The sequence below is a fragment of the Hemiscyllium ocellatum genome, chromosome 33 (genome assembly GCF_020745735.1).
Source record: "Hemiscyllium ocellatum isolate sHemOce1 chromosome 33, sHemOce1.pat.X.cur, whole genome shotgun sequence".
In the NCBI taxonomy this organism is placed as follows: Eukaryota; Metazoa; Chordata; class Chondrichthyes; order Orectolobiformes; family Hemiscylliidae; genus Hemiscyllium; species Hemiscyllium ocellatum.
Window position 1 is genome coordinate 11665679 of NC_083433.1, and position 24665 is coordinate 11690343.

A 24665-nucleotide genomic window follows, 5' to 3' on the forward strand; every position below is an offset into this window, starting at 1 on the left:
ATTCTGTAAAATAGTTTTTAGATTAGAGTCAGTCTGAACGATGTGGCACAGACAGTCTCACACAGGGCACCTATGCCTTAAATGCATTATCTGGGCCGACATGACACCAATTATTAAAGCTCACTTGAGAATGTAACTTTAAAAAAGTTCTGCGATTTACATATGAAAGAACTGAAATCAACATGTTCATTCTGAAAGATGAGAGACTTAACAAACAATCCAGGTCTTTTTCAATATATAATTTAAGTTGCATCACACTGAAATATTTGCTATAAATTGTCTTACGATCTTATTCTCTGCAACCACCTGATGAAGGAGCAACGCTCCAAAAGCTAGCGCTTCCAAATAAACCTGTTGGCTATAACCTGGTATTGTGATTTTTAACTTTTACACTCCTGTCCAACACTGGCACCTCCAAATATTTCAATGGAGACAGGTGGCATAAATGTTAGGGGAGTTCACACTGCTATAAGGGCATCGGTTATGATTGGAATTTAAGGTTGTTTTCTTGGATGAGCTCCCTCTTTTATATAGTTCCACACTTTCTGCATTCATTCCTTTGTTTATAATTTCATTTGCTAAAGCATTAATTAAGATGACAGAATTTGCAATGAATAGTCTGAACTTCTCTTTCCAAATCCTCCCACTCTGAATCTAGCCCGACACTGCAACTGTGTAATATTTGTTTCCCCTTCTAAATATCCTTTTTTGTCTCAATGTGATTGCTCATTTTTGCTGAATTGTTTATGGTGTCAAGCAGCGAACTTGTGTTCACTTGTGTTGAACCTTTCTGGCTACCACCAAAAGAGAACTTATATTTTTGCATCTTTTCTGGATCCTATTACTGATGCCAAAGCTGCAAAACTATAATTAAACTGGCTCTGGCACCATTCCCTCCCTGAAGGGGGAAAACCCAATAAAAATGACATGAGATATTTTGGTCAATCTTAAAAACTTCAAAATGGAAGATCAGTATGACAAGTGCATTTATTTCCAAGTATTACTGGGTTTTTACAATTTTTTTGTCTGTCTGCATTCTTGCTTGTACGAGCTGCTCGAAGGAAGGTTCTTGGCTCATTGTCTTCTCTGTCTCTCTCTGGCAATCAGTCTTTATTTCCCCAATAACTTGCCTCAGTGTTGAACCACCCAGCGGTTCCTTTCTGTTCACTCCTTTATCTTGAAATCTTCATTCCACACATCTCTTACTAGTTGGGTTCCTCTTGAGGTGTTTGAGATGCCCTGTGTCCAGTTGCTGTATCTTCTTCACATTAAGTTCAGCATATTTCTTTGTTTTTGTTTTCACTCAGCACTTCATTTTATTTTTTCTGTCCAACTTATCCTTTCCATTCTCCTCCGACTCCGCATTTTAAAGGAATTTAGCATTTATATAACATCTAGGATGCATGATTGTTTAATTTGTTGCTTACAACTGAAGCTAAGAACAGAAAAAGTGGAAAAGGGATTGTTGCTAACCAGAAAGGAAGGAACTAACGAAGCAACTTGCGAAGAGCTTGTTTTGGAGTGTTTTTTTTGTCTGGATGTAAGACTTCGACCTTATGGAATTACAAGGCTAAATAGCTTTGAAATTGACATATTGTAGGTGATTTATTTTTGCTCATCTCTTTAATATCAAACAAGCAACTGGTTAACTTAGTGAAATGAGAGTTTTTGTTGTTGCAAACAACTTTGCAAAAAGAGGTGTGAAAAGACTGCTGTCAATAAATAACATTGTTTTTGCAGTGTAAAGAGCAATGTGGAAATCACAATTGAAGCATTAACGTTATTTTTGTAGCATACACTGATACTGCCCACCCTTCCAAGTGTTTCCAACTTTCTCTGCTTGTTTTGAATTTCCTGTGTCTGTGATATTTAATTTTTTGACCTGTAGCTCTGTGTACACCAGCTTGCAATAGGGGGTGTTCTGAAACTGTTGTTTTGATGTGGGAAAAGGGGGATATGTGGCAAAGTAAGAAATAATTAAACAGCTCCAAGTTCCTCATTTAAAATAAGTCAGTAGAGACCAGTTAGGCTAATTAGTTGGTGTAGATTCTGTGCATTTTATAGTTGTTGCTGTCTTTCAATGCTAATTTTGATTTAAGTTCCCAGTTTGACAGGACACTGTCGGTGATTAGGGATAAAATTAAAATGTTCACCTGAACAGAAAAATGCAACTGGAGGAGTAATAAGGATCCAGGAAAAGGTAGTTGCAATGAGCACATGTAATGGTGCCACTCTGTTGTCTTTTTTGTTTTGCAGGTAGTGGCATAACAGGAGAACATGGCAGAAGCTCACCAGGCCGTTGCATTTCAGTTCACAGTCACCCCAGAGGGCATTGACCTCCGACTCAGCCATAATGCATTGAAAGAGATCTACCTCTCAGGTATCAGGGCCTGGAAGAAGAAATGCATCAGAATCAAGGTGAGGGGCTTCCATTCAGATTCAAGTCTATCCACATATTGAATCCTTTGCTTGCCAGTAAATATAAATTTTGGAGCTAATTTGTCTCAGCGATAGAGACTAAATGTTTGGAGTTGCTCAGAAAATATTCAGTACCATGACAGCATAGTAAATGTACTGCAGGGTTATGCTTTATGCTAACATAAAAGTTTGGAGCAGGAATAGGCCACTTGGCTGCTCGAGTTTGCTCTGTCATTGAATGATGTCATGGTTGATCTGATTGTGGCTTCAACTTCACATTCCTATCTACCCCAACTACTACCTTTAATTCCTTATTAGTCAAGAACCTATCCACCCCTGCCTTAGAAATATTCAATGGCATGGCCTTCTGGAGAAGAGAATTCCAAACACTTCTGATTCTAAGGTTGAAGGTTGGAAGAGCCTTTCTCAGTTGTGACAACCAATGGAATTTTCACTTTTCCCACGTTCATTGTGCAATACACATTATCACGTAGCCAGTGGCAAAAATGCTCAGAGTCTCTGGAAGGGATAGCTCTGTTAGCCGTCTTATCGTGGTGTTACCCAAGGAGAAAGAAGAATAGAAAATAAGTAAAAATTGAAGCCATGTTCCTAATTTAATTGTGCTGTTGCCTCACCATAATGCGGCTGGTGTGAGGTTTGCTATATCCAGTGTGATTTTTTCAACTACTGAATTTTATTGAGAAGCATTGAGAAATGAAAGAATAACTGAGCATTATAGGTAATGCTGAAGAGTGTTAGTTTTTTTTTTCCTCCACTGAGCTATTCGTTCCTGGCCTAAGATTAATACAAGTGTAGAGTCATAGAGGCATATAGCACAGAAACAGACCCTTCGGTCCAACTTGTCCATGCCAACCAGAGATCCCAACACAATCTAGTCCCATCTGCCAGCACCTGGCCCATATCCCTCCAAACCCTTCCTATTCATATACCCATCCAGATGCTTTTCAAATATTACAATCGTACTAGCCTTCACCAGTTCCTCTGGTAGCTCATAAAAGTGGCAAGCTTCCCTCACATTTACACGGCAGGTTTTTTTTAATATTTAAAGTGAAGTATTAAGATTTCTTTCTTTTTGCAGAACAATTTTGCAAGTGGTGTCTACCCTGCTAGCCCATCTAGTTGGCTTTTTGTGGTGTTGACTGTACTTGGTACCATGTATACAAGAATTGACCCCTCAATGGGAATGATAGGCAAGCTCAAGGACCACCTCCCTCTAAGGTGAGCAATTATCAGCAACTGATGGAACTGTAGCAGGACTTAAATTTAATCTTTGCTTGAACGATTGATATTTGCTGAGCTTTTGACTCTAGTATCCTTGTTTATAACCTTAAAATCTAAATTTCTCTACCTGTGTCTCAACAATGAGATTTCTTAGGAGATATTCACTGAATGTTTTACATTCCCATGTTTCTAAACCCTCTTATCTGACAGGCTCAGGTATGTGCAGTTGAGTCTAAACTGAGAGATTCAAGACAGAAATAAAGAATGTGAAGCATTCTTGCATTTTTTTCCTTTTTCTAAATTTTTGGCAAATTTTACTGCATTAAAGATATAGAAGTTGAAGTAGGTGACCGTTATTACTATGCTAGAGCACAATGCAGGAAGTAGAAAAAACTGGAAACTATGTAACATTTCAGATATATTAGAAACTGGACACTAAGACTGTTACAGACGTACATCCTGCTCTCTCAATATGCTGTGAATCTGAGTGTTCATGAAAAATTATTTTGCTGAAACAATATAGAAATTGAGTTTTGAGAAGATTTGTAGCTTAGGTTGAGATTCTCGATGTAGGTTTACTCGCTGAGTTGGAAGGCTCGTTTTCAGACGTTTTGTTACCATACTAGGTAATATCAGTGAGCCTCTGGACGTAGCACTGGTGGCATGGCCCGCTTTCTATTTACGTGTTTAGGGTTCCTTGGGTTGGTGATGTCATTTCCGGTGGTGATGTTACTTCTTGTTTTTCTCAGGGATGAGAAATAGGATCCAAGTCAATGTGTTTGTAGATAGGGTTCCGGGTTGGAATGCCATGCTTATAGGAATCCTCGTGTGTCTCTCTGTTTGGCTTGTCCTAGGATGGATGTGTTGTCCCAGTTGAAATGGTGTCCTTCCTCATCTGTATGTAAAGATGCTAGTGAGAGTGGGTCATGTCTTTTTGTGGTTAATTGATGTTCATGTATCCTGGTGGCTAGTTTTCTGCCTGCTTGTCCAATGTAGTGTTTGTTACAGTCCTTGCAAGATATTTTGTAAATAACATTTGTTTTTGTTGGCTGTATAGGGTCTTTCAAGTTCATTAGCTGCTGTTTTAGTGTGTTGGTGGGTTTGTGGGCTGCCATGATGCCAAGTAGTCTGGCAGTCATTTCAGAGATGCCTTTGTAGGGGAGAGTGGCTAGGGTTTCTGGACGTGTTTTATCTGCTTGTTTGTGTTTGTTGCTGAGTAATCGGAGGACTGTGTTCATTGGGTTACCTGTTCTTTTGGAATACACCTGTACAGGTGATTTTCCTCTGCTCTGCATAGTTCCTGTGTGCTGCTGTATAGTGGCTCATTGAAATAATGTTCTGATGCAGCTTCATTTGTGGGCGTTGGGATGATTACTTCTGTGGTTCAGTATTTGGTCTGTATGTGGTGTTTTCCTGTGGACGCTGGTTTCAAGTTCCCCATTGGCTGCTTGCTCTACCGTGACATCTAGAAATGACAGTTTGTTGTTTTCCTCCTCTAGTGAATTTTATGCCAATAAGGGTATTACTGATGGTCTTGAATATGGAAATTATGACAAATTTAATAAAAGAACAAATTAAAATTTGAGCTGAACTGGACATTTAGCAGTCGTGATGTGTAACAATGCTAGGAATGTGGCAGTGGAAACTTTGATATCTGTATTCATAATTTGAAGTCCCAAGGCACTTCATATGCATGGTTTTGTGTCAAACGCTTGGTAAAAACAGGATGTGAAGGATCTCAACTTTAATTGTCCTGATAGAGGAAAACTTTGGGAGAGGAATGCAGGTTTCAGGAGAAAACTTCAAAGCGTAGACTCTTAGCAGCTGAGTCAAAGGAAATAAGCAAGGTGCCAAAGTCCAGCATTAGAGGAGCACAAATATTGGAATTTTTAGGGTTGTAGAAAGTTAGAAATTGAGACATGCTGCACTGCAGGTGGTAGTTAAGAGATGCACAAGAGAGTCCATGTTCAGACTCTTCATGCCAGGCTTTGTACAAATTGTTATAGCATAAGAGATGATACAGGATGTAAGTAGAAGAGAAAAGGGAACTACAGAATGTATCAGCGTCCACCACTAAATGATAGGTATTAGTTTGTTTCAGTGGAAACATGCATACAATCGTGTGGTACCTGTCCTTCATTCTTTTGTGCTAAAAAGCACTTACCTGCTTTTAAATTTCATCTTCCATTGTTCTATCCACTTAAATTTCTGTCCAGCACATTCTGATCTTCCTAGCTTTCACCTGTGATTCCACTGTCCCTCTTAGTTTGCTTTATGTGCAAAATTGCCAACTTTGTACTGAATTTTTAAATTCATGCCATTTATGTAAATTAGTAAAGTTAACAATCCTAACACTAAGCTCCATGGTACCCCAGCTAATGCTTCACTTTATGGACACCAACCTACCCCTTTGTAAAATACTCTTGTTTGCTATTGGACTGCTGTTTTTCACCCTCTTGTGGAGTTTGCTCTGAATCCCTATGGGTTTGAATTTTATTGGAGTTTTTGTTTGGACTTTTAATGTAAACCTTTTGGAAGCCACGGCATACCATGGCATAGGGCTGCACAATAACCCAAAAGCCATGATGACCAGACAAAAAAAAATTTGCAAAAAAGCCAAACACGAGATGCAGATCGATCAGTTAACCTTAACAAAAAAAGGAGCAAAGGCATCCTTATTTTAACTTAATGCTGCCATTGGCAAACTGGTAAGATTGGGTGTAAGGCTTGTTGTACACCCCACCTGACATTGTTTTCCATTGAAGTCACATCAGTAATCTAAATGTCCTGGTCACTTTTAATACCACAACACCAGATTATAGTCCAACAGGTTTAATTGGAAGCACTAGCTTTCGGAGTGCCGCTCCTTCATCAGGTGGTTATATATAAGAGGAGGTAAGGGATGTAAGTACGGGATGTAACCACCTGATGAATGAGTGGTGCTCTGAAAGCTAGTGCTTCCAATTAAACCGATGGAAATGTAACCTGGTGTTGTGTGATTTTTCACTTTGTATACCCCAGTCGAACACTGGCATCTCCAAATCATGACTTTTAATACCAGCTGTTGATTTCCATTTTTTTCTGAAAACTGAATTGAAACTTGGACTGCTATGATGAAATTTGAATTCTCCTTTTGTAGATTACTCATCCAAGCCTTTGGACTACTAAACAAGTAACATGATCACAGTTGTACCATTTCCTAAATGGGGAAGAATTCTGGTATCCTGGACAATTTTCCTTTTTCAGCCAATCCCACAAAGAAAGATGAACTGCTCTTTGTTACATTTGAGAAGCTGATGTGCACAAGTTTGCAATTCAATCCACTTCAAAACACTAAACTGCCCTTGAAAACTTCTTCATTAGCGCTGAAGTATATTGCAATGCCCTGAAAATGTTAAATTTCCTATTTTACAGCCAGACTTTAATGTAATGTCATTTTATTTAATTTTTTGTAGAAGATATATGTCACACCAGGGTCAAAATCTGGTGAGTGCACTGCTGTTTGCAACAGGACTGTGGCTGGCACTGATTTTTATGATGCGACAGATTCTCAAATGCCTCCTCTCCTATCACGGCTGGATGTTTGAAGAGCATGGCAAGGTGTCCACCACTACCAAAGTCTGGTTTGTAAGTGTTGAAGATTGATGGGGTGGGTGAGCATGACTGACTTCACAATGATAGTCAACCACAATAAATCTAAGAATAGGTCATTTTGATCTTCAAGCCTGTTCTGCTACTTGGTGGAGTCATGGCTGATCTGTGACCTAACTCTAAATATCTGACTTGGTTCCAAACCCTTAAACATTTGGGAACAAAATCTGTCAATCTCAGCTTTATAGTTAATCTAGCATCAGCTGATATTTGCAAGAGTTTCCAAATTTATATCACCCTTATTTTTGTTGCTTCCTAATTTTGCTGCTGAAAGGCCTGACTTTAGTTTTGAGATTTATCTTCAGTCTGAAATTTCTAACAGGAAATAGATTTTTCTTTATCTACTGTATCATTTTCCTATAGCAACTTGAAAAATTGGGTCGCTCACTCCTTAGCCTACTAAATTCCTTGAAATACATACAAGTTTGTGTATCTTTGAAATTTAACTGAGTCCAGATATCATTCTAAGCTGTAATTCCTCCATGACAGATGCACTTTGAAATGTTACATAATGAGGAAGAGTATATAGGATCAAAATGTCTCAATATCATTGACTTCAACATAGTGCTGAGCTGGATCACTCAAATGGCTCTTTTTCTTCCAAAGATGTGATGCCTAGCACTGCTCTGTGTTCCAAGTGTGGCTATTGTTCAGCTGTCTCAGAATTTCTACTGTTTTCCAGTTTGCTAGATGTATCACCCAGACATCTATTAGCCTTCTGCAGCTGGTCTGACATTTGCCTGCCATCCATTGATGTTGGATACCAGCAGGAAATGCTTTATAGATGTTGGAGTGGCCGAGTTTGTTTGTCCTTGCTCGGTTATGTTAATATCTGTGTTCTTGTATTGCTTTGGTTCTGTTCAGCCTAATTAGCACAAACTTGTGTTTGGAACTTTGGGTCTCAATTTTACCCAGCTGAATGTTTGCAACATTGGAAAATACTGACACGGAAGGTCACTTTCAAAAGCCCAAAAAATTCAAACTGTAGAAATGAGCGAGTATGCAGTGCAAGCCCAAATAGAGCAGTTGCCTGAGCTTGTTGGGCTGGGTTGCCATGATTTGTGCACTGCAGTTCATATCAAATTTTCCTTAATACAAGGTATCCAGTGAGTGCAAATCAGCAAAGCCTCCCTCTGATTTCCTGTTTGACCTTCATCTGTCGAGCTCAGATGGGATTGAAGTTATTCCCTGGATTAGGGAGGGCCATATCTGATTGTTGTTGGAACGCGATGGGTAAGTATTGGAAGAGACAGGATTAGATGTAGCTGTGCTGACTCGTATGTTAGTGGCTTGCTAATACTGGTCAATTAGTCTCATATAAAAAATAGTTCCTTGGAATTGGAGTAGATTCCAGTGCAAATGGCTCTGCGTTTCAGATGAGATCAGTTCTTTGGGGCTATATGGAAGAAAACTAAGGAAAGAAAAATAAAATAGGGATTGCATTTCTCTTTCAGACACTAGTGAAAATCTTCTCAGGACGTAAACCAATGTTATACAGTTTCCAGAACTCCCTTCCACGTCTGCCTGTTCCATCTGTAAACGACACCTTAAGAAGGGTAAGATTAAATAATTTTTAACAGTCAAATAAAATATTAGATCTTGCTGGCTGTGGAGAAAATCAAAATACTTGAAAAAACTCTGTCTACTTAAATGCAAAATCCAACCATTATTTGAAAAAAATCTTTATTTTGAATCAGTGAGGATGGGTGAGATTTTCAATATATTTCAGTTTATTAAAAAGAAGAGTTGCATAATAAGATGAATTGGAACTGGGACAATGTAAAATTATAGGTAGGGCAGTTCAGGATTTTTGTTTTAGATTCTCCTTTCATTTTTAACTTGACTTTCCAGTCTTCGTTACGTTGCATAAAATTGATTTATATTTAGAGATTCCCTTTAGCTTTCTTAGCAAAGCGTGATATTACATTTCAGATATAAATATTTGTAGTCCAAGATAACAATGCAGTTGACTTAAAAGCGCGTGTATATTGTATTGAGGTCAGTGAAATATATAAAATGCAGTATGTGGATATATTAACAAGATACAGGATGAATGTGTTTAATTGTCATAAAGCAGCAGATTGTAAACTTGAGATGCACTTTGAAATGTTACATAATGAGGAAGAGTATATAGAATCAAAATGTCTCCACATCATTGACTTCAACATAGTGCAGAGCTGGATCACTCAAATGGCTCTCTTTCTTATTCCTGTACATGGAGAAACTAAAACAAAAGACTCATTTCAGGATTGTTTTAAGGCAAACTTGAGGACATAAATGCTGGAGATTAGAGTTGAGTGTGTGGTGCTCGAAAAGCACAGCATCCAAGGAGCAGGAAAATCAACATACTTGCAATAGCCCTTCATCAGGACTGTTTGATTGGTTAAGACTGTGGTGAAGAGTAACCTATTCACTTAGCTATAAATCATTGGTTTTCTATCTCAAATGTTTGTGGCTGGTCCACAACTTCACATACTCGAGCTGAGATAGACAGATTTGATAAAATGTGGAGCTGGAAAAAGTGCGGCAGGCTGATGCTGCTTGACCTGATGTGCTTTTTCCATCTCTGACTCTCTAGCATCTTCAGTTCTCACTACCTCTAAGACAGACACATGGTAGGGTTCTCAAAACAAAAAGTCAAAGGAACTGGGAACAGGAGGAGAGGATGAGTTGAGGCAGAAGATCAGCCATGTTCATTGAATAATGGAGTAACTTGGAATGGTTTCTTACTTCTATCTCTCAGATTTTTTTACTCTTGTTTTCTTACCTTGACAACGTCACCCCACGGTCAGATGATTTCTTTACCCAAAATATCATTCGATAATGTATTGGCAGATTTATAGTCATTGTCCTAGAAATATGTTCATTTTCATTTCTGCTTTCTCTTCCATCTCTCTGAAGTTTTTAGAATCGGTGAGGCCTTTGATGAATGATGAGGACTTCCGACGGACAAAGGCCTTGGCAAAAGATTTTGAAAGGAACCTGGCACCTCGGCTGCAGTGGTACCTTAAACTGAAGTCTTGGTGGGCTACCAACTATGTGAGTTCGATGCTGTATTTAAGTGGTGCTTTCTGAATTGTCTGTCTAAATATTTGTTTCATCCTAGAACCAGATAGATTAAAGTGTAATAGGACTGTTTTGAGTAAATGGCGAAAGGTGTTGACTTGGGTCCTACTTTACTGACTGCAGCCTAGGTCTCAAGTCTTTGCATTTGGGGATCACGGGGACTTTTTAATTATTTAATTAATAGAAGATGCTGGATATTCTGGGTTGCAGTCCATAACATTGGGAATGTTTGGGGAAAATTTAATAGATATACAAAATCATAAAGCGTTTGAAAGAATAACGAAATATAGACTGTTCTCACGCCAGGTGATGGTACAGTTTAAAGGTAATTGACAAAAAGACCAGTGATCAAATAAACTTGACATGTGGTGGAAACCTATTCAGTAATAACTGTCAAATTAAATTGGATAAATAGACACAAAGGGAAAGAAAATGAAATTCTCAGGTTGAAGTGGTTGACCAATCCCTTTCCTCTTCACCTCTATCCAAGACCCCAAAGGATCCTTCCACACCAGAGGTTTACCTATACATTGAAATACGTCATCTACTGTGTCTGTTGCTCTTGATATGGTCTCCTCTGCATTGGAGAGACAGAACACCAACTCTTTGAATGTTTCAGGGAACATCTCTGGGATACACACTTATACTTCTCCCTATTCCCCCCCGGTCAACTATTTCAACTTCCCCTCCCACTCTGCATGTCCTGGGCTGCCTGCACCACCAAATCCAAGCCACCTGATGCCTGGAGGAAGAACGCCTCGTCATCTTCCTTGGGACCCTCCAACCATGTGGCATCAATGTTAATTTTCACCAATTTCCTTATATCCCCTCACCACCACCACCCCCCCCCCCCCCCCACCCCCACCTCCCCACCCCCACCTCGTCCCAGATCCAACCTTCGAATTCAGCACCACCCTCTTGAACTGTCCTACCTGTCCATCTTTCTTCCCACCTATCAGCTCCATCCTCCTCTCTGACCTATCATCATTACCTCCTACTTCCATCTACCTATTGCCTTCCCAGCTACCTGCCCCAGCCCCACCCCATATCCTCTTATCTATCTGTTGGCTCCCCACAATTCCCACATTCCTGATGAAGGGCTTATGCCTGAAATGTTGATTCTCCTGCTCCTCGGATGCAGCCTGACCTGCTGTGCCTTGCCAGTGCCACACTTTTTGAAGCTGGTTTGAGATGCAGAGTGACGTCAACAGAGCATATTCAGTTCCTGCACCGGTTGAGGTTATCAAGAAGTTCCTGCCTTCTCAACCATGTCCCTTCTGCCTTGCCCCTTACCTGAGGCCTGGTGATGCTTAAATTAAGCCAGTCGATAGCAGCCCTGTGGTTCTATGATGACTTAACCTTTCTTCTTACAATACAATAGAACCTCGCTTATCCAAAAAGCACAGATATGGAGTAATTTGTTCCGTTAATCGAATTCCAGATAATCAAATGCAGTGTAACATAGTTTAGCTAAGCATCGGGGCCTTGCGATCTTGCTAGATAATCTGAAATTTAAAGAATCAAATGCCGGCTCATCGAGGTTCCTCTGTTAGCAAGTTTTTTTTTAAAACTTCTTTCACTCCAATGCAATGAAGGCCAACATGCTATATACTTTTCTGATTGCTTGCTGTACCTGTGTATTAACTCCCAGGTTGTAAGTTTTATCATTGAGCTGGTAGGTTTGTGCTCAGGCTCAACTAGCTCAGCGAGCAAACTTACCACCTTCTGCGTGTGCATGGAATACTCTCTGAATGTCCACATTCCAAGGTTTTCTGCTTTTGAAAAGATATTCCGTTTCTGCTGTTAATACTTGAGTGAATGACCTCCCGTTTCTATTCCAATTTATGCTTTATCTGCCACTTTTAATGTCCACTTACTTAACCTGCTTGAATCCTGTAGATACTTTCCTACCTGGCTTTGAATTATCAGCAAATCTAAATGTCTCGCTCTGTCTACTCATCTAAATCATTACAGATTGTAAATAGCTGAGACCCTGCGGCACTTGCCTCGTCTCAAGTTTCAAACTTGAAAATGTCCCATTGCCTCATTCCTGTTCATTAATTAATACATGCTAATATACCATCTTCATGAACCCTTGGCCTGAGTGTTAACTGTTTGTCATACATTATTGAATATCTGTTGTAAATCTTGGCTAATTTACTCTTGTGCTTTTTTCCCTGTTTTTTTTTAAAACAGTTGTGGTTCCCTTTTCCTGGTTTCCAAAACGATGGAATTCTTAGATTTATCTCGTTTGTTTGCAACATTATGAAGCACTTTGATTTCTTTCTGATAATTCCGGTCATTCTGATTTCTCCCCATAGGTACTGCTCGACCTGCTGAGGTTTTCCAGCAATTTGTTTTTGTTAATCTACCAGGATCTGCAACATGAAAAGTGGCTACAGGCAACACAGTACTGTAGTTCACTGCACCTGGACAGTGGATGGGAGTTCATGTTGAAACACCTACATTTGTGAAGAGTTAGATGGTTTACTAGCTTGCACTGGAAGAAGAATCTCCATAGAGAAATTCTTACTTCATGAGTTACCAGGATCCAAAAAGAAAGGGAACAAAGTAAATCCTTAGGATCTAAGAATCACTGAACTGGTTCACAAGGAGTTGACTGTCTTTTCAGAAGACAATGTAGAGTACACTTGTGAAATGTTTTTTCAGTTGTGCTAAAAGAGGTTAATGCTGTATTTTTTTGGTTTGGAATATTTGTTGCTTACAAAGATATTGTTTAGTCAATAGTATGTTTAGTCTTTTGCTGCAGTAAAGGTCTTCAAATGTAAAATTTTGCCTTCCTTTTAAGTATTAATTAAAAGCTTGAAGTCCCTGAGATTGTAACACCTAATATGCACCCCTCTTTTGACTCTTCTCTCCTTTAACAACCCTCCCCCCCCTCCAATCTGACTGGCTGTCAGCACCATAGTATCATTGTCAGGTTGCTCATCCCCCTGCCCATAAAAGGTGTAAGAACTTTGCAATTGTCCAACAGCTTGAAGGACTGAGGCTCCTCCATTGCTACCTTGTTGATATCTGTACTTGCCTCAGTCTTACTTTCAGTCTCCTGTCCCTGACCACAGATAAGGTCAGAAATACCTGGCCTAAAGAGAGTGAGTAGTTCCTGTTTCAAAAACAAAGTAAGCAGGTAACTTTCCCCCACCCTGACACAATGCAGCCTGTATCTCAGATATAGTTCATTAACTCAGAACTACAGTTCCTTGAACTGCTGACTTTTCTGCAGATGTGGTTGCTCTGATTCACATTGGTGTCCATTAGTTTCCGCGTGCTGCAGCTGTAACACATCACTTTTTCTGCAATTTGTGTTTTATTTAACTGACCAGATTTCAAGCTTAGCAAAATTACTCAACATTTTTTCTAATTTACTTGTGGGACTTGGGCGTCACTGGCTGTGCCAGCATTTATCACCTGTCTTTGAGAAGGTGGTGGTGAGCTACCTCATTTCCAAGTTAGGATGATGAGTAGCTTGGAGGGAAAATTGCAGGTGATGGTTTTCCCACTTATCTGTTGCCCTTTTCCTTCAAGATTGAAACAGTTGTGATAGATCAGATTAGATTAGATTCCCCAACAGTATGGAAACAGCCCCTTCGGCCCAACGAGTCCACAACGACCCTCCAAAGAGTAACCCACTCAGACCCTTATTTACCCCTGACTAATGCGCCTCACACTATGGGCAATTTACCTGACCTGCACATGTTTGGATTGTGGGAGGAAATCACAGCACCCAGAGGAAACCCACGCAGACATGGGGAGAATGTCTGTGTGGAGTTTGCACATTCTATTGAGGCTGGAATTGAACCCGGGACTCTGGTGCCGTGAGGCAGCAGTGCTAACCACTAAGCCACTGTGCTGTGGGTTTGGAAGTTGCTGTCAAAGGATCTTAGAATTTCTGCACCCATCCACCCAAGTGAGGAATATTCCATCGCACTGCAGACTTTTGCTTTGTAGATGGTGGACGGTCTTTGGGGAGTCGCCACAATATTCCTAGCTTCTGACCTAATCTTGTAGTCACTGTATTTATACATTGTGTTGCTGGTCACCGGCAATCTCATGATGTTGATAGTGGATGATTCAGTGATGGTAACACCATTGAATGTTAGATGTCCCGGAGCTGACCAACTTCCAACAACCTCAAATATATTTCCATGTGCCAGGTATGACTTCATCAGTGGAATGTTTACCCCTCAGATCCCATTAATTCCAGTTTTGCTAGGGCACATTGTTGCAACATAACGTGAAATGCAACCTCAATGTCGATGGTTGTTACTCACCTCTGGAATTGAGTACTTTTGTCCATGTTTGTCCTTGCTGTCATGAGGTCAGGAGCTGAATTGCCCAAATGGAACACAAACTGGGCCTTACTGAGTAGGTGACTTTTGTGCAGGTTCTGCTTGATAGCACTGTTGTTGACACCTTCCATCACTTTACTAATGATTGAGAATAGACTCATGGGGCAGTGGATTTGTCCTGGCTATTTATGTGCAAGACATACCAGTCTAATTTTCTATATTGTGAGGCAGATGCCAGTGTTGCAGCTGTATTGAAAGAGCTAAGCTAGGGGAGCAGGAGCAGTACATTTTGGAACACAAGTCTTCAGAACAATGGCAGAATATTGTCAGGGTCCATCGCCTTTGCATTGCCTCCAAACATTTCTTGATATTGCATGGAGTAAATTGAATTTACTGAAGATTGGCATCTGTTGTGCTGGGGACCATGACAGTCCGAGGTGGATCATCCACTGGGTGCTTCTGCTGCAGATTGCTTGTGAATGCTTCAGCATTATCTTTAGCATTGAAATGTTGGGCTCTTGTGAATGGGGATAGTTTTCGAGCTGACTCCTCCAGCGAGTAGTTTAATTCACCATTCAAGATGTGACAAGAATGCAGAGCTTAGATTTGATTCATCCATTATGGAATCGCTTACCCCTCTATCACTTGTGCATGCCAAACGGCAAAAGCAACAAAGTCTAATTTGGCAGCTTCACCAGGTTGACATTTCATTTTTAGGTGCTGCTCCTGGCATGTCCTCCTCTACTCCATTGAACCAGAGTTGATCATCTGGCTTGACAGTAATGGTTGATGGGGGAATATATCAGACCATGAGGTAATAGTGCGTTGGAGTGCTATTCTTCTGTTGTTGATGGCCCACATTGCCTTGTGAATGCCTAGTGTGTGCTGCAAGATCTGTTTGAAGTCTGTCCTATGTAGCACAATGGTAGTGCCACACAACATGATAGAGGGTATCCTCAATGTGAAGAAGGGGTGACAGATAAGTCTGCAGTTGTCAGATTGGTGAAGGTGAGGTCAAATATGCTTTTCCCTCTTGGTTCCATCACTGTGTACACAAACTCAGTATGGCAGCTATTTTCTTTAAGACCCTATCAGCTCCATTGGTAGTGTTGCTGTCAGCCACTTTTCATAGTGGACATTAAAATCTACACAGAGCGCACTTTGCACCCTTGTTACCCTCAGTAACTCAAAGTATTGTTCAATGTGGGAGAGTACTGGTTCTTCCATCCAGGGAAGACTATGTAATAATCAGCTGGAAGTTTTCTTGCCCATGTTTGACATGAAGCAGTAAGACTTCATGGGATCCAGACTCAGTGTTGAGGAATCCTTGGGCAACTCCCTCCTAACTCTATACCATTGTGCTGTGCCACCTCTGCTAGATTGGAGCTGTCAGTGGGACAGAGCACATCCAGGGTTGGTGATGGTGTTTGGGACATGATCTGTCAGGTATGATTCAGTGAGTGTGTCTATGTCGAGCTGTTGCTTGGTTAGTCTAAGATGTCGTTCCCAATTCTGGCATGACATGTTGATAGAGAGGACTTTGCAGGATCGACAGAGCTGTTTTAGCTGTTGTTCTTGGTGCCTAGGTTGGTGCCAGGTGGTCATCCGATTGAGACTTGGTAGTGATTAATCACTTGCTATGTCACTTTCAAAGGCAGTTTAGAGTCAAACACATTACTTTGACTCTGGAATTGCATGCAGGCCAAACCAGTGAAAGTGGCGGATTTTCTTCCCGAAGGACACTAGTGAGTCAGATGGGTGTTTCTAACGTCGACAATGATTTCATGGTCATCAGTAGGTTATTTGTTCCAGATTTTTAAAAAAAATTCAAGTACAAGATCTGTTTAGTGGAATTCAAACCCAGAATATTACCTGAATTTCTCAGTTAATAATTTAACAACAATACCATCAAGCCATCGTCTTCCCCATCTATAGTTATGTTAAGTGCTTTAACTTGTTAAACCTTACAGTATTTAGCTCCTCGTACCAATTTATTATCTATACTGTTTAGGGTAACTTACCAACTTGTACCTGCTTACCTAATTCATGCCCCAAAAACTCATCTGCTATTGGAGGTTTTTTAAAAAAAAAAGCACCACCTACCACCTGTACACTGAATTCTCACCACCAAGTATCCAAGTTAACATTTATTCCTCATAGTCTTCCTGTCTGCTTTGTCACTGATTCTAGCAGATCAGGATCTGTGCTCATAAGAGTTAACCCATTTTTTTAAGTCAGGAGGAGTTTGGTATGCTTTCCTTTTATTGTTCAGAGTATTGAGTACAGGAGTTGGGAGGTCATGTTGTGGTTGTACAGGACATTGGTTAGGCCACTGTTGGAATATTGCATGCAATACTGGTCTCCTTCCTACTGGAAAGTTGTTGTGAAACTTGAAAGGGTTCAGAAAAGATTTACGAGGATGTTGCCAGGGTTGAAGGATTTGAGCAAGAGAGAGAAGTTTAAATAGGCTAGGGCTGTTTTCCCTGGAGCATCAGAGGCTGAGGAGTGACCTTATAGAGATTTATAAAATCATGAGGGGCATGGATAGGATAAACAGACAAGGTCTCTTCCCTGAGGTGGGGGAGTCCAGAACTAGAGGGCATAGGTTTAGGGTGAGAGCGGAAGGATATAAAAGAGACCTACGGGGCAACTTTTTCACCCAGATGGTGTGTGTATGGAATGAGCTGCCAGAGGAAGTGGTGGAGGCTGGTACAATTGCAACATTTAAAAAGCATTTGGATGGGTATATGAGTAGAAAGGGTTTGGAGGGATATGGGCCGGGTGCTGGCAGGTGGGACTAGATTGACTTGGGATATCAGGTCGGCATGGACAAGTTGGACCAAAGGGTCTGTTTCCGTGCTATACATCTGACTCTGATTCTATTTATTCAATTGCAGGAGCTGTACTAACCTAAAATTAATGTTGGTCTTTGAGCAGAGGGTGCAGAAGGTGGCCTTGCTCTTTGAACTTTTAAATTCTTTCTTTAATTGACTTGTTCACTTAAACTCTCTGAGCTGATAGAAGGATGCAGTGAATGTATAAGGGTTTTTAATTAAGGTTATGTCGCGATCATACCGTTACAGGTGAGCGATTGGTGGGAACAGTACGTCTATCTACAAGGGCGAGAACCAATCATGGTGAACAGCAACTATTATGCCATGGTGAGGATTTTGTGTGTACATGGGTTAAGTTCGAGTAGGTTTAAACCTAAGGGGTCAAGGTTAAAAGATGTAGCATTCTACTAATGAGAACTGAAGAAAGTAAACAACTTGGGGATTGCTGCTTAAACAATGGGCCATCCACCAGATGGTTAATATTCTTAACACTGGGCAATTTTTGCCTTCTCTTTTCTTTTCCCACCTCCTACCTCACAGCTACTATTCCTGAGGTATAAGTGACTCGTGACAAAATGACTATTTCATGTCAGCAGCTTGATCTTGGGAATATTGAGCCTTTTTACCTGGGGGAGGGAGGATACAACTGGTTAGTGATCAGCAATGATACCTTGGCTTTTTTTTTCTTGATTAAGCTCTTTGAGTATGGGAGTTGGGAAGTCATGTTGTGGTTGTACAGGACGTTTGGTAAGAGCTCTTCTGGAGTGCTGGGTCCTGTTCTGGTTGCCCATTTCGAGGAAGGACGTTAGTAAGTTGCTGCGGATTCAGAAAAAATTTACCAGGATCTTGCCAGGTTTGGAATGTTTGAGTTAGAAGGAAAGGCTGGATAAGCTGGGACTTCCTTCACTGGAGTGTTGGAGGATGAGACGTGATCTTTATGGAAGTTTATAAAATCATGAGGGATATAGTTAGGGTTAATGGTGGTTGTCTTTTCTCTAGAATGGGGCACATTGTTAAGGTGAGAGGAGAAAGGTTTAAAGATGGACAATTTAATTTTAAACTCAGTGGTTCACGTGTGGAATGAACTTCCTAAGGAAGTGATAGATATGGGCACAATTACAACGTTTAAGACATTTGGGTAATTACATGACTGGGAAAGGTTTTAAGGAATATTGGCCAGGAACAAACAGGTGGGACTAGTTTAGTTTGGGATTATGTTCAGCATGGATTGGTTGGATGGAAGGATCTGTTTCCATGCTATATGACTCTATATGATGGCTTTAGCGGTACTTGCAACCAGCTTACTCAACGGGAACTACAGATTGAACCTGGGACCTTTGTGGTTTTTGCGGCTCATTCTGGTCTCTAAGCCATGGGGCATGCTTGGTAAGGAGATATTTGGAATTGTTTAACTTATTCTCTTAAACTTGAGGTAATTGTTTCTTCCCAATTTCAGGATTTCTTGTATGTGACTCCAACAACAAGTCAAGCTGCACGTGCTGGTAATCTGGTCCATGCTTTGCTCCTTTACAGGCGACGACTTACTTATGAGGAAATACCACCGGTAAGTAGTTAACCACTTATGACATTCATTATAGTGATGCATGTACTCTGGCATTATTGCAATGGCTAACTAGATCTTTTAAAGAACAGACCTTTCTAGCCTGAGCAGGGAATGACAAGAAGTCCTGTTGTTTGTGATGCAGGATAACTCAATCTTTGAGATTTTTCATTTCATTCCTTTCAGTTGTAAGGAGGAAGTGACTTCCTGTAAGTCCCTAGTTTTATCTCCCAGTCTGATGGAGAGCTGGTAACAGTCATAGAGTCTATCCTAACTAATCCAACTAATGGTGAAAAGGCAAGCTGTTAGGTTTGCAGTTGTCACCTTGAGTCTGGGACTGCCTACTGGATGGCTGGATCAATCTCTGGTCATATGTACACACAAAAATGTCAGCTGTTATGATTTAGGGTTCCGGTAATGTTAATCGTCCTTCCATTTTTTTTCCCCTACATGTGAAATAAGACTTTTTATAGGCTGTTTGACCATTAAGGGTACCACAGACAAGTTCAACACTGTCCCCACCTGATACTTGTACTGAATAGGTCCTCCTCAGTCTTTATGGCTTTGTTTGACAATACACATTTATCAAGGAATGCTAACTTCAGATTTTGGTATCAATACAATCAGATACTGTGCAGTGAATAAACTCTGTTGTCCTATATTTTTACCTACGTTGCATATCAGAGGACTGGATCTGCTCTTGCCGTGGTAGGTGGATCTCACCAGGTTTCAAAATACTAAATTGAAACTGAACTTTCTGCCTAGTTCATCAAATGCGGTTCAGTCAGTACTAAAGTTAGTACCTGGGATTTAATTAACAGTTTATAGTAATGTTTCCGGTTGTGCGTGACACTCACTGGAGTGGGGGGGGGGGAAACATATTGCAACTGAGGGTTGGAAAAATATGTGGATGAATGAATGTGCCTTATTCTTGCACATTTCCTGGCATTAGTTACAGAACAGAAGAGGTAGTGCTTTGAATTTAGGGGACAGGATCAGATGAACAGAAGGAGCTAATCCCACCCCCTCCTGTGTTGTATCCTTTGGTGAGATCTGTGATCTATCCCCATTTACCCTTCGTCTTGTATCCCTTCATACCTTTGGTTATCAAAACTCTAGCAGTATCAGAATATATTTCTTCAGCCATGGCCCCTTGCTGGGATGCATTGTCAGGGTGTATTTCAATCCGTGTTGGGACTTGATGAAAGAGGCTTCATGCAAAGACAAAGAGGGCAGGAGACTCAAGTGGCATCTAAACACAAGCGCAGTGCAGTTGTTCAGAGGCATCTGCTGCAAACTGTAATTTATTTATATAGGAAGTGAACATTAGTGTACTATTCACCTGTAAACACATCAGATTGAGGTCCAACCTGTCATCCATGCTTTCCAGCAGGGATTACCATCTAATGCTCAGGAGTTAATTGAAGGTTTTAAACTAATCGTGAATTCTAAGTAGTTTTTAAAACTGTCTCTTAACTTTTTAACTCACCTTGCCTTTCTTTGTAGGTCCCTCATACATGCCACCTCCCGTCTCCAAATCTAAGGGCAAGTAGACAGGAGCAGAGCCTGGGCTATGCAACCTTTGGTTTGCCCTTTCTGCTTGTTGAGGCCATTGAGATCAGAACACCAAATGTGTGAAAATTTATGGGTGCATAAACCGTGCACTTTTCCAAATCAAGAAGCTTCGGACCAGCTATGTGACCGAAGCTCGTGCAGCAGGGTCATGGTTAGTTCATTGCCTTAAATTAGTGTCTTCCACGATGGGCCTCAAGCTAGATCTCTCTGGTTCAGCCCTAAGTTCTACCATTTATAACGAGTACGGCAACTCAGTAAATGCTGTACCAACCTGTGTTAGCTCACTTTGAATTACAGCTTAGATATGCTATATTTAATAAAGGGTTGCTATTTTGTCATTTTTTAGCTTTTGAAAAATTTTAAAATGTCGCAAAATGGAGGATAAACTAATTCGTAATTTTTTTTACATTTTTTTTCCTCCTTCCAATCCTGCCCATTTATGGCAACGTGAAATGACTTTTTCAACCACTAACATCTGACCCTATTTCCATGGGTCATGTATGTTCCCCTGAATTCCCTACCCCCATGCCCATTCATACTCTGTTTGGGTGCAGAGTACTCTGCCAGGGTTCCCAATACCTCTGTGTTCAGCACAGTGGGAACGAATGTTCAACACGACTCGACTGCCAGGCGAGGAGACAGGTAAGATTGAAAGGCTGTTGTTGCAGGGCTGCTTGTAACTGCTCGGGCTGGACGGGGGGAATACTGCCCACATGTCACACAATGTGCGATTCAACAGCTGCCTTACTAACACTAATGAGTTAATCGTTAGAGAGAGCTAATTTATATGTATTGTAAAACATTCAATCAGACGTTGAGTTGGTTATGCTACAAAGCAGTAGGTTTGCATCACAGTGTGATGAAGTATTAGTTAAAAGTAAGCCTTATCTCAGTTTTAAATGAGCAACTCCCATGTTTGGAATAGTGACGCCAGTTCTAGATTGTATCATATCCTTTCCACGTGTACCCTGTTAGAACCACTCAGGATCTTGTGTTTTTGAGCAAGTTGCTTCTTACTCTTTTAAACTCCAGTTGATAGAAACCTAGCTTCCCAACCTTTCCTCATGAAACAACCCCCTTATTTTAAATATTAGTTTTCCTAGTTACTGGCTTTACCTGCATGCTAGGAGAAAGTGAGGATACTAACCTTTTCAGATTAATGTATTAGGACACCCAGATTCCTTTGAATGTCAAAGCTCTGCAATGTTTCATGTCATGGACCAGACCCTCGCCCTGAAAGTATGGTTAGGAAACAGACTAGACCCTAACTTTTATATTTATTTAAAAGCAAGGATAGGTGCTCTGTTCCAAATGTGATTTGATTGATCCACCACTAGACTTTAAGTAAAAAAGCACTTTATCCTTCTAACACAGGTAAAGTACCAAAAAAAAGTATGGCGTGACTTTATTGAAATACCTAACAAGATAGTATATTTAACCAGTAATCATCAACTGTTTGAATATAGGCAACATCTTAAACATACCTGTTGGCAAAAATGCAATTCAGCAAAACAGTTACAGTTCTTGCATGCAGAAGAAAGAAACAGTCTGCACTTTTTGATTTTTAGGAGGAAGCCTCACTATCTAATACTGTAGCAGCCAGCAACTTGAGCTTTCAGCTTCTGTAGCCAGCAGAAACATTTGACCAACTGAAAGCAAAACTAAAAGCCTTTCTGGATCTGAGAGGCCTGGGCCTGCCCACTCGTGATTCTTCGTATAAAACGAAAACCACCCAAATAGAAGGTAAAAACTGTTCACCAACTGCCTGCTTGAAGGAGACATTTTGGTACCACTGTGACAGCGCCCCTCTGCAAGAGAAACAGCACAGAACTTCTCTGTTAAAGGCACAGTCTTGTGACATCAAAAATTAATTTTTGATTCTTCCTGCCAAACTGCAAAATTTCACATTTTCCCACATTATACTCCTTTAATAGAGAAGTTGCTTCTGCCTTATCACCTTGAACTTTTCTAAGCACCCTGTTGAGCAACAAAAATAGGGGTATGTTGATTGCCACCCCACCCTCTCCCTAAAACTTCGGTAAATCTCCAGAATCCAAGGATATTTGGAAAACTACCACCACTGCATCCTTTATCTCTGTGTAATTACTACTTTTAAGATTCTAGGATGCAAGCCAACAGGGCCAGGAGATCTATCAGCCTTTAGCTCCATTGGGTTGTCTAATACCATTTCTGTAGTAATGGTACTTGATTCCTCCCCTGCATTCTTTAGTATTAATTAGATATTTGAAGTATCTTTCACTGTAATGACTAATGCAAAATATCTATTTAACTCCATTGCCATTTATTTGTTCCTTGTAACTGTCTCTCCAGATACATTTTTAAAGTATCTATGTTCAATTTGACCCCTCTTCCTTTTTATGTATTTAAAGAAGCTTTTATTGATAACTTTTATATTCCATAGACAACAGGTGCAGGAGTAGGCCATTGGCCCTTTGAGCCAGCACTGCTGCCATTCATTATGATCATGGCTGATCATCGCAATCAGTATCCTGTTCCTGCCTTATCCTCATAACTCTTGATTCAATTATCCTGAAGAGCTCTATCCATCTCTTTCTTGAAAGTACCCAGAGACTTGGCCTCCACTGTCTTCTGGGGCAGAGCATTCCATATTTCCACCACTCTGTGGGTGAAGAAGTTTCTCCTCAACTCTGTTCTAAATGGCCTACCCCTTATTTTTAAACTGTGCCTTCTGGTTCTGGATTCACCCATCAGCAGAAACGTGCTTCTTGCCTCCAGAGTGTCCAATCTTTTAACTTCCTGTCAGTTTACTTTCATAGTTTATTTGCCAGATCTTTTGCCCACTTAGTTAACCAACCTATATCACTTTGTAGCCTCCTTGTATCGGTTTCACAGCTGACTTTCCTATCCGTCCTTTGTCATCTGTAAAGTTAGTAACCATATTTTCAGTTTGTTCGATCAAGTGATTTATAAAAACTATAAACTATTCAAATCCCAGCACTGATCCCTGTGGCACACCACTCGTTATATCTATTTATGCCCACAGTTTTTAGCTTGCCCATCTTCTATCCATTTCATTGTTACCTCCTACACCATGAACTTTTCGTAAAAATGTTTTTACAAGACGTTCTATCAAATAGCTTCTGAAAATCTAAATAACGTACAACCAGCATTTCCCTCTATTTAGCGTTGTGTTACTTTGTCAAAGAACTCATTAATTGAAACATGATCTCCCTTTAATAGAGAAGTTGCTTCTGCCTTATCACCTTGAACTTTTCTAAGCACCCTGTTGAGCAACAAAATAGGTCCCACATAACACAGAAAATAAGTAGGAACATTGTTTGGCATTGTTAGAGTTGCTTTTGTGACATTAAAGTGGCTGACATCTTGCAAGTTGTTTTGCAGTTGATTTTTCTGTTGCTTTGGGAACAGATATCCTATCAGATATCCGATGAGGAAACACACTTAACATTACATCTGCTGGTGTGCCTCACCCAGAGGTTAAGGTTAAACTCTGCATTGAGTTTAGCTTGGCCTTAAACACTTGAGATTGTAGAAGCAAGTAGGTGTTGTTGAACCTTAAACTCTCCGGTTGATTCAGGTGTTCTGGTATGTGAATCAATAAATGTTAATATGCAGGTACCAGTTGATTAGGAAAGCAAATGGAATGATGGTGGTTAATTGCAAAGGGAATCAAGTATAAAAGTATTTGAGTGTCGCTAAAACTATACTGCGTTTTAGTGAGTCAGTAGTTGGAGTATTATCTAAAGTTTGGTCTGCTTACTTAAAAAGCAGCTCATAGGAGGTCTACTGATTCCTGTGATAGCGGCTAGTTTTCCAGTATAGGTTGAGCAATTTGGGCTGATACCCATTGGAATTTTAAAGAATAAGCTTTTTCAAATGGCGGGGGTGTAGTGGCCCCAAATTACTCGTAATTTATTCTTTCATGTATAAGAAAATACACAATAATGTTCATTAGTCACCATGGGCTTATACACACAATGGTAAGCTCCTAGGGAGTGTTGCTGA

At 40.4% G+C, this 24665-nt stretch overlaps 1 protein-coding gene across 6 annotated transcripts in view; it reads left to right on the forward strand.

The window, feature by feature from the left end:
* Positions 1-24665, forward strand: part of LOC132831318 (carnitine O-palmitoyltransferase 1, liver isoform-like) — a 103653-nt gene that overhangs the window by 35828 nt on the left and 43160 nt on the right. For 5 of the 6 annotated variants that reach the window (XM_060849392.1, XM_060849391.1, XM_060849395.1 and 2 more), the window contains exons 2-9: positions 2257-2418; positions 3518-3657; positions 7116-7287; positions 8766-8867; positions 10213-10350; positions 17771-17848; positions 18978-19085; positions 21212-21299. In XM_060849392.1, coding sequence (XP_060705375.1) covers positions 2278-2418; positions 3518-3657; positions 7116-7287; positions 8766-8867; positions 10213-10350; positions 17771-17848; positions 18978-19085; positions 21212-21299 — 967 coding nt within the window. In that variant the 5' untranslated portion in view covers positions 2257-2277. The remainder of the gene's footprint in view (positions 1-2256; positions 2419-3517; positions 3658-7115; positions 7288-8765; positions 8868-10212; positions 10351-17770; positions 17849-18977; positions 19086-21211; positions 21300-24665) is intronic. The other variant, XM_060849396.1, reaches the window with a different exon arrangement.